The 9,664-nt window shown below is 47.2% G+C and overlaps 1 protein-coding gene across 1 annotated transcript in view; it reads right to left on the reverse strand.

Annotated features, from left to right (window-relative positions):
* The window catches only part of SPATA21 (spermatogenesis associated 21), a 29,522-nt gene extending 20,562 nt beyond the window's left edge, over positions 1–8,960 (reverse strand). Inside the window, 4 exon segments of the mRNA XM_044236743.1 lie at positions 145–407; positions 4,136–4,334; positions 6,753–6,904; positions 8,841–8,960. Of these exon segments, the coding sequence (XP_044092678.1) occupies positions 145–407; positions 4,136–4,334; positions 6,753–6,904; positions 8,841–8,960 (734 nt within the window).
* Between the last annotated feature and the right edge of the window lie 704 nt (positions 8,961–9,664).

The raw sequence follows: 9,664 nt of genomic DNA on the forward strand, positions 1-9,664 counted from the left end.
GAAACTGAGGCCCAGAGGGGCTTGGCTTGCCCAAGGTCCTACATCAGGTCAGGAGCTAGAATTCACCTCACCTGTAACTTAACAGAAGTGTGATCTTGTTGGGTCAGGGGGTCGGGTAGGGGAGGGCATCAGAGGATGGCTTACCTTCCTTTGGGTGGGTCAGGTCCTGGCGTGGATGGTGGGAAGGAGTTGGCCGTCTTTTCCTCTGGAGTTGCCAAGGGTATCAGGGGCACTGCCTCCTGGGAAATGTCCTCCTGTGGCCTGATGTGGGGGGTGTCCAACTCCTTGGGGAGCTTGTCTCCCCGTGGCTGCCCACAGCTGTCCAAGGTGCAAGAAGTGTCCACTGGCTGCAATATGTCTGCCACATGAGCTGCCTGGTGACCTGGGATGGGCTGACACTCCTGACCCTGCCGAGGACAAGACACCAAAATGAGGAGCCTGAGCCTGGCTCCCAGGTGAACCTCAACGCTGGCCTGGAAGCTGGTCATCCCAGGCTTATTGTGATCCAGACATGGCGAGTGTTCTCTCACTGAGTGCTCTTAGCACCCCTAGAAGTAGCAAAGCCTCATTTTCAGAGATGAGGACACTAAGGGCCACAGGAGTCACAGCCTACCCAAAGTCATGGTCCATGCTTCTCTGCGGCATAGAAGGAGAGCCTGGAGGAACTGAGATGGTTCCCTTTAAATCCCAAACTCCTTGGTATTTCCCAAGGAATGTTCAAAATACAAGAATCCTTCTTGGGGCACCTGGGTGGCTCAGTGGGTTAAAGCCTCTGCCTTCGGCTCAGGTCATGATCTCAGGGTCCTGGGATCGAGCCCCACATCAGACTCTCTGCTCAGCGGGGAGCCTGCTTCCTCCTCTCTCTCTGCCTGCCTCTCTGCCTACTTGTGACCACTGTCTGTCAAATAAATAAATAAAATCTTAAAAAAAAAAAAGAATCCTTCTTGTACGCTCCCTAAAAAAGGGGTATGTTAACTGATTTCAAGACTTACTGTAAAATGACTTATGATCAGGACAGGGTGGTATTGGAATAAAGATAAATAGATGAATGGGACAAAGAACCCAGAAATCGACTTACACAGAGCTCAACTGATTTGCAACAAAAGCGCCTGTAGGGAAAGGGGAGTCTTCAACAAATGGCGCTAGAATGGTTGGATGGCCACAGGCCAAAACCCAAACCATGATCCAACATGCTGTGCACAAAAATTAACTCAAGATGGATCATAAATTTATATATTAGGGTGCCTGGGCTCAGTGGGTTGAGGGTCTGCCTTTGGCTCAGATCATGATCCCGAGGCCCTGGGATCGAGCCCCACATCGGGCTCCCTCTGATCTATGAGGGATCTATACTTCTCACTCTCCCTCTGCCTGCCACTCCCCTTCCTTGTGCTCTCTCTCTCTCTGTCAAATAAATAAATAAAATCTTTTTTAAAAATATTAAGCCTAAAATTATAAAACTTCTTGAAGAAAACATAGGAGAAAATCTGACGTGATCTTGGGTTAAGCAAAGATGTGCAAGAAATAACATCAGAAACTCGAGCCCTAACGAAAAGATTGATAAATTAGGCCTTATCAAAATTCAGAACTTCTGTTCTTTGAAAATCTCTGTTAAGAGAATGGAAAAGACAAGGCACAGCCTGGGATAGAGCACTCACCAATCACAAATCTTATAAAGGACTTGTATTCAGAATATCTAAGGACCTCCAAACTCAATAATAAGAAAGCAAAGAACTTGTTTTGTTATTTTTTAAAGGCAGAAAGTAAAAAGATGATCCATAAAGTGGAAGAAGAAAAATGTACGTAAATCCTGTATCTCCTAAGGGACTAGTATCCAGAATATATAAAGAACTCCTACAACTCAACCATAAAATAATCCAATTAAAACAATGGGCAAAGTATTTGAATAGACATTTCTCCAAAAAAGATATGCAGATGACCTATAAGCACATTTTAAAAATGTTCAACATTGGGGCGGCCTGGGTGGCTCATTCAGTTGGGTGTCTGACTTTGGCTCCAGTCATGATCTCAGGGTCCTGGGATCGAGCCCTGCTTGGGCTCCCTGCACTTACCGGGGAGTCTGCCTTTCCCTCTCCCTCTGCCCCTCCTCCCTCTCGTTCTTTCTCTCTCAAATTAATACAAAAAAATTTTTTAAAAAATGCTCAAAATCATTTGTCATCAGGAAAATTAGGGGCACCTGGGTGGCTCAGTTGGCTATGCAGCTGCCTTCGGCTCAGGTCATGATCCCAGCGTCCCAGGATGGAGCCCCACATTGGGCTCCCTGCTCAGCGGGAGTTCGCCCAGCATCTGCCTGTTGCTCTGCCCACTTGTGCTCTCTGTGTCCCCCCCAAAAAAAAGAAAAGAAAAAGAAAAGAAAAGAAAAAGAAAAAGAAAAACTTTTTTTTTTTTAAAGATTTTATTTATTTATTTGAGAGAGACAGTGAGAGAGAGCATGAGCGAGGAGAAGGTCAGAGAGCGAAGCAGACTCCCCATGGAGCTGGGAGCCTGATGTGGGACTCGATCCTGGGACTCCAGGATCACGCCCTGGGCCGAAGGCAGTCGTCCAACCAACTGCGCCACCCAGGCGTCCCAGAAAAACTTTTAAAAAAGGAAAATTAAGGCCACAATGACAGCCCACTAGACACCTATTAGAACGCTTAAAATTAAGGACTGGCTCTACCAAGTGTTGGGGAGGATGTGGCTCAGCTGAAATTCTCATACCTCTGCTGGGGTTGGAAAAAGGCACAACCGCTTTGGAGAAGACGTTGGCGTTTTCTTAGTAAGTGCCATATATACCTACCATAGGATCCCTTCTACGCCGAGGTGGGTATTTGCTCCAGAGCAATGAAAGCCTTTGCTCCTGTGGACACGAATATTTGCAGAAGGTTTTGTGTTTTTTTTTTTTTTTTTTTCAGAATCAAAAAGTGAGAAGGAACCATGTGGCCATGGGTAGGTGAAAAAATGAAGGTGTCTGTGTGCAGCAGCCTGGACTATCACTCCGCGTCAAAAAGGAGGATGTTTTGAGACCTCAAGAGCTTGCGTGAATCTCAAAATAATCGTGCTGAGGGAAAGCAGCTGGGCAGAAGAAACGTACCCTGTCCCCTTCCGTTTGTGTAAAATTCCAGGCACTACAAACAAATCTGTAGCAAAAAGTGTGGATCAGAGGTGGCCTGGGGATGGGGATGGGTGGGAGGAGGGATGACAAGGGGCATGAGGAAACTTGGTGGGGGGGTGACAGCTACGTTTATTTTTTTATTTTTTTAAATGTGTTTTTCATTTTTTAAAAGATTTTATTTATTTATTTGACAGACAGATCACAAGTAGGCAGAGAGGCAGGCAGAGAGAGAAGAGGAAGCAGGCTCCCTGCCGAGCAGAGAGCCCAATGCGGGGGCTCGATCCCAGGACCCTGGGATCATGACCGGAGCTGAAGGCAGAGGCTTTAACCCACTGAGCCACCCAGGCACCCCTGAAGATCTTTTTTTAAAGACTGTATTTATTTATTTATTTGAGACAGAGAGCATGCATGGATGGAAAGGAAGAGGGACAAACAGACTTTGCTCTGAGCATGGAGCCCGATGCAGGGCTCGATCCTAGGACCCCGAGATCATGACCTGAGTTGAAACCAAGAGCTGTATGCTTAGATGACTGAGCCACCCAGGCTCCCCATACCTCACTGAAGCTTTAAAAGAATTAATCCTAAAATGAAAATAAGTGAAAAGATATTTTGTAGACAAATAACTTAAAAAAGGCACCAAGCTCTAACCACCTCTTGCAAAGTCCCACAATACTCAGCGGCTAAGAAACAGCTTCTAGGATATCCTAGCCTAAAGAAAACCACTGAGTGTGGTTATATCCAGCATGTTCCTATTTTTCTCGTACACAGAACCCCTCCACTCACCCCCACCTCCAGCATCCGTTGACATACCGTGGGGCCACTCTGGAAACAGGTTACAGTCTTGCAATTAAGAATATCCAGAATATCCCAGTGGCCCAAAGAGACAGGACACTTGACATCTCCAGGGAATGGAAAGAAGTAGACACAAGTGTACCAAAATGTGGGGCACGGGGGGGAGCTCCTTCGTCTTCCCTGTGGGGCAGTCATTCTGTGCCCTCCTCCCCACGTCTCCATGGACATTACCTGGTGGCTCTGGAGGGCCTGACCCTTCACCGTCCCTGGGTTCTGCTGTCTCCCCCGCTGGTCCTCGGTCTCCTTCCCTTCCTGTGCTGCAGGGACCCTGGAAGGCAGCACCCCCAGATCACTTCCTGGCTTGGCTTGACCCCGGCTTGCTTGCAGCTCCTTGGGCCCTTCCTGGGGGGCCGGAGTTGACTGCTTCTTCCTGGGGAGAACAGAAAAGTGACACCTCAGCTCCCGGATTGGACCACAGTTTTATATTCGTAGGCTCCTATGTGGTTCCCAGAGCACCTGTCCACACCTAGGTACACCATAGGTGCATACTTAATGCTGGAGAGGATGAATGAAGAACTGACATGAATTCTCCAAATCCCAAACACTTTGATGTCAATGTTTAGGGGAGTTAGGATTTTATTATTATCATTACTGTTGTTGTTGTTTAGAAAAAAAGAAAAAAACAGGAGCATCTGGCTGGCTTGGTTGGTAGAGCATGTGACTCCTGATCTCAGGGTTGTGAGTTCGAGCCCCTTGTTGGGTGTAGAGATGACTTAAAAATAAATCTTGGAGGAGCGCCTGTGGCTCAGTGGGTTAAAGCCTCTGCCTTCGGCTCAGGTCATGATCTCAGGGTCCTGGGATCAAGCCCCACATCGGGCTCTCTGCTCAACTGGAAGCCTGCTTCCCCCCCCCCGCCGTGCCTGCCTCTCTGCCTACTTGAGATCTCTGTCAGTCAAATAAATAAATAAAATCTTTTAAAAAAAATAGAAAATAAATAAATCTTGGACCGCCTGGCTGGCTCAGTCAGTTAGCATCTGACTCTTGATTTGGGCTCAGGTCATGATCTCAGGGTCATGGTCAAGCTCCACGCTCAGCAGGGAGCCTGCTTGAGATTCTTTCCCTCTGCCCCTCCCACTGCTTTCACTCCCTCTCTCTCTCAAATAAATAAATAAATCTTAAGAAAAAAGAAGCAAAATCAGAGAGGTTGCGCGGAGAGGTTGAGACTGAAGACTCGAGCTAATAGTCATCAAGTTGCTGGTGACAGCTCAGGGTTTGACTCTGGTAAAGTCAAGTATGTTTATTTATAGATTCAGATCCCACTTTCATGTCCTGGAGTACTTCGCCCAGGCTTCTTCCTATGGGTGTGTATATGTGACTGTCGTGGGGGATTTATGTCATTATCATCTTCAAATAATTGCCCAACTTTACATAATACAGTCATATTTCATATATAGTTTTGCAATCCTTTTTCGATGATTATAACCTAAATTTTCCCTGCCAAAAAAGCTTTCATAAACACGCTTTTAAAGGGAAAGTATAAAATTCCATATTTTATTTTACTTATTTATTTTTTAAGTCATTTCTACACCCAACGTGGGGCTCGAACGCACAGCCCTGAGAACAAGAGTTGCACACTCCACCGACTGAACCCACCAGGGACCCCTAAAATTCTGTATTTTATAAATAAACATACTTGACTTTACCATTCCTCTATTGTGGGTATTTAAGGCATCCTGGCATTTCCAGCTTTTTCATATTTAAAATGACATGACAGAGGAAAAAACTTGCATAAAACTTTGCCTAATTATTTAGGGGTACCTTTGTGGCTCAGTTGGTGGAGCATGTGACTCTTGATCTCGGGGTTATGAGTTCAAGTCCTAGGCTGGATATAGAGATTTCTTAAAAATAAATAAATAAAAATAAAAAATAAAAAAAGATTAAGGCAACACTCTTGGGCCCTCTCCTTCTTTGAAACTTCATACTATTACTCAATAAACTTTACTATCACTCAATTTAAATAGATAAATAAATAAATAAAGATTACTCTCACTGTAGACACGTTTAAAAGTGTACAGTAGGGGCGCCTGGGTAGCTCAGTGGGTTAAAGCCTCTGCCTTCGGCTCAGGTCATGATCCAGGGGTTGTGGGATTGAGCCCCACATCGGGCTCTCTGCCATCGGGGAGCCTGCTTTCTCCTCTCTCTCTGCCTGCCTCTCTGCCTGCTTGTGATCTGTCAAATAAATAAATAAAATCTTTAAAAAAATAAAATAAAAAAAATAAAAGTGCACAGTATTTAGGGGCACCTGGGTGGCTCAGTGGGTTAAAGCCTCTGCCTTCGGCTGAGGTCATGATCACAGGGTCCTGGGATCGAGCCACACATTGGGCTCTCTGCTCAACCAGGAGCCTGCTTCCTCCTCTCTCTCTCTCTCTGCCTGCCTCTCTGCCTACTTGTGATCTGTCTGTCAAATAAACAAAATCTTTTTTTTTAAAGTGTACAGTATTTAGAAAACAGTAACAATAATGCATGTAAATGTTTTTTCCCTCTCTTTTGTTCATTCTTCCATTGATTTGGTGAATACATATTTACTGAGCATCTACTATGTGCCAGTCCCAGTCCCAGGCATGAGGGATTTGAGGCTGAGCAGGACACATCAAAGAAGCATGTGGTCTAGTCAGGCAGTGCAGATGAAAGGTTCCACGAGTAATTATGTAGCATGTAGCATGATTTATGCTGCATGAGAGAGAAGCAAGAGCGCTTCTATCTTAGGCTGGGAGTCCTACAACATCCTTGTCCCCCAGGTGGCTCACAGGGTTCTCTCCTGGACCTTCTCTAAGCAGTCCCAGCTCACCTTGGTCCTGCCGGATACGTCTGCTCCCGGGTCCTGAGCTCCAGAGAACCCTCCTCTGAGGATTCCCTGTGTCTCGGTCCCTTTTCTGGCCCTCCTGAGGCTGAAAAGGGCTGCTTCCCACCGTCCATCCCTGCAGCATCTGGGAATGCAACCTGGAACAGAGATGTCCATGGCGCTGGCCCGAGGGTGGCCACAAGTATCCATTCTGAAGGGTTCCTCCCTCTCCCTGGGTATTGTCCTGGCCTCACAGGCAGGGAGATCCTGCATCTGACTGGAGAAAGGTGAGGAGGAGGAGACGGGGGGCTCCTGGAGAGAGTGGCTGCGTGTTAAGACCTGGCTGAGCCCAGAGGCTGTCATTCAGCTCTAATGGCTCTAGCACAAAGCTGAAGTCCAGAGTAGGACCTTAGGAGAGGGGACTCTCTGAGGTTAGCCTCAAAGGACCCCCCGGGGGACATCAACACACTGAGAAGATCCAAGAGAGCCATCCTCAATTTCCGCTGCTTCAGAGCTCAGGTTCTAGAACTGGGCTTTGATGCCCATCTTGGTCTATCAGTCCCTAGTGGAGCCAGTGACTTAGAGCTAGCTCCAAGCCTCACCTGAGTCAGCAAACTCCAGAAGGCCTGGCTCAATCAATCGATAATTGTTCTACTGCAAGATTGTGCCGGAAGCCAACACCAAGGTCACCTACTGCAGGAGGCAGGACCTGTGCCCGTGCCTCCAAGGATTGAACCCAGTTGGTCCTCACCATGACACACACACAACAGTGGGGCTCAACGGGGTGCAGTGGCTTGCCCAAGGTCATACAGATGGTTATGTAATGGAAATGAGATCCATGACTTTGCTCATTTAAAAAATAAATCAGGGGTAGAGGTGAAGGAAGCCCTGAATGTCTTCCCCAACCTCCTTCCAAGACCACCACCCCCCAGCAACATACACACAACTTCAGGTGCTCTCCCTGCCCCCAGAGGAAGCCATGATTTGTAACAAAAGCAACAGGGAGAAGGCATTGCTTTACCCATGAGAATGCTGACCTTTTTTTATGGGGACATTTTTGGCTCTGGGGAAACTAGCTGGGAAGGAGGGCCTTCTTTGTGCTCTTCAGTTCATGTCACTTGGCACTTAGAAGGATGGATGGAAAGAGGTTCAGAAGTGTGATAAAAGCTCAGGGTGCAGGCTGGGGGCTGGGGAGGGTCATGGGTAGAGGCCGGGAGCAGCTGCCAGGGGAATAAGGGTTAGAAAGGGGCTGGACGGGGCGCCTGGGTGACTCAGTGGGTTAAGCCGCTGTCTTCAGCTCAGGTCATGATCTCAGCGTCCTGGGATCGAGCCCTGCATCGGACTCTCTGCTCATCAGGGAGCCTGCTTCCTCCTCTCTCTTTGCCTGCCTCTCTGCCTGCTTGTGATCTCTCTCTGTCAAATAAATAAATAAAATCTTAAAAAAAAAAAAAAGAAAGGGCCTGGACGCCATGAAATTTGCATAGTAGAGTAAGTAGGAATTCTTATTTTACTCATCCAGCATTTATCCTGGTAAAAGAAGCCACATTTTGTGTGTGTGTGGTGGGGGGGCCAGCTCGTGGGGTCAGTGGAGCCACCTGAGTACCATTTCTGACTTCATCATACCAAGAGCTCCAGGCCACTGTGTTCTGCCATCGTGACTAATTCAGGGATAAGCATGTGACAGTGGGCCAATGACAGTGGTACCAGAAACTTTCTTCAACTATTGCAAAGAGGTTCTCTTCCTGTTGGGGACGCTATTCCAGAGGATGTAAGATGAGAAGATTAAAGTCTGGAGTAGCCAGGGAAATCCTTGCCATCCTTCAGGGAGAGTCTGCCAGGGAATGGCATGTTGGAAGGCAGAACCAAGGGACACTCATCTAGCACCTTGATCCAGCCATACCTGAAATCTTCTGATAGATCTGTCAGTTATCCAAACTGACATTTTCTCATTTCTGCCTAATTCAGTTTGAATTGGGTTTTGTATCACTTGTAACTGAGTCTTAATTAAAATAGTTGGGGAGGGAGCCTGGGCAGGGGAGGGGAAAGGTGACTGCTGGGAATAGCAGGGTCAGAACAAGGGGTGCAGGGCCCTACCTGGTTGACTCCTGATATGGTGGGCTCAGCACCAGGCCTCTTGCTGGTGGCGCTCATGCCAGGACTTGGCTGGGCCCCAGGAGCCTTGATCTTTGCCTCCACGTACATTTTCTTGTCCATTGTGCCACAGCCAATGGGGGTATCAAGGGATGAGCATCAGTTGCTGTGGTCCCACAGGAGAAATCCAGTCAAAGTTCCATCAAGCTCATTATCTAAGCACTGCTTCAGCAGCCCACGTGGAACCTGTAATAGAAAGCCTGACTGAAGAGAAGAGTCAGTGCCGGGCCTGGCTCTGAAGGGCACGCATCGAAACCAAAAAGCTGGCCACACCCAATTTCCCCACAAATCCTTCCTAATTCTCACAATGACTCTGAGGAAAAAGAGGCTCTGGGAAGCAAAGTGATTTGCTCAAGGTCTGACACCAACTGAGCCACAGAACAGGAATTAAACCATAGCCTATTGGATCCCAAGACACACGTACTTTCTTCTACCACAGCATTGCCTAATGGGTGCTCTTTGATCCTAATATTGGTCCCACGAGGGGCACTGCAAAAAAACATTCTGATGCCAAATGTGTTTGGAAAGAGCAGAGTTGGAATAGGAATAGGAATAAGAATAGGCTGTGTTGCAGGACTTCTCAGAGCCTTTAGTATACATTTCAGACATGCATTTTAAAGACTTCCCAAAATGTCATGGTTGCTGTTGTTATAGATGAAAACTCCAAGTTCTTCTTGGGGTTAAGGAATAGAAGTTGGGAACATCTGTCTTGAGAACCCCAAGAACTCCAATGGCATATGTAGTTCACCAAAGCACCCCCATCCCCC

This window comes from Neovison vison, chromosome 2, assembly GCF_020171115.1.
Source record: "Neovison vison isolate M4711 chromosome 2, ASM_NN_V1, whole genome shotgun sequence".
Taxonomy (NCBI): Eukaryota; Metazoa; Chordata; class Mammalia; order Carnivora; family Mustelidae; genus Neogale; species Neogale vison.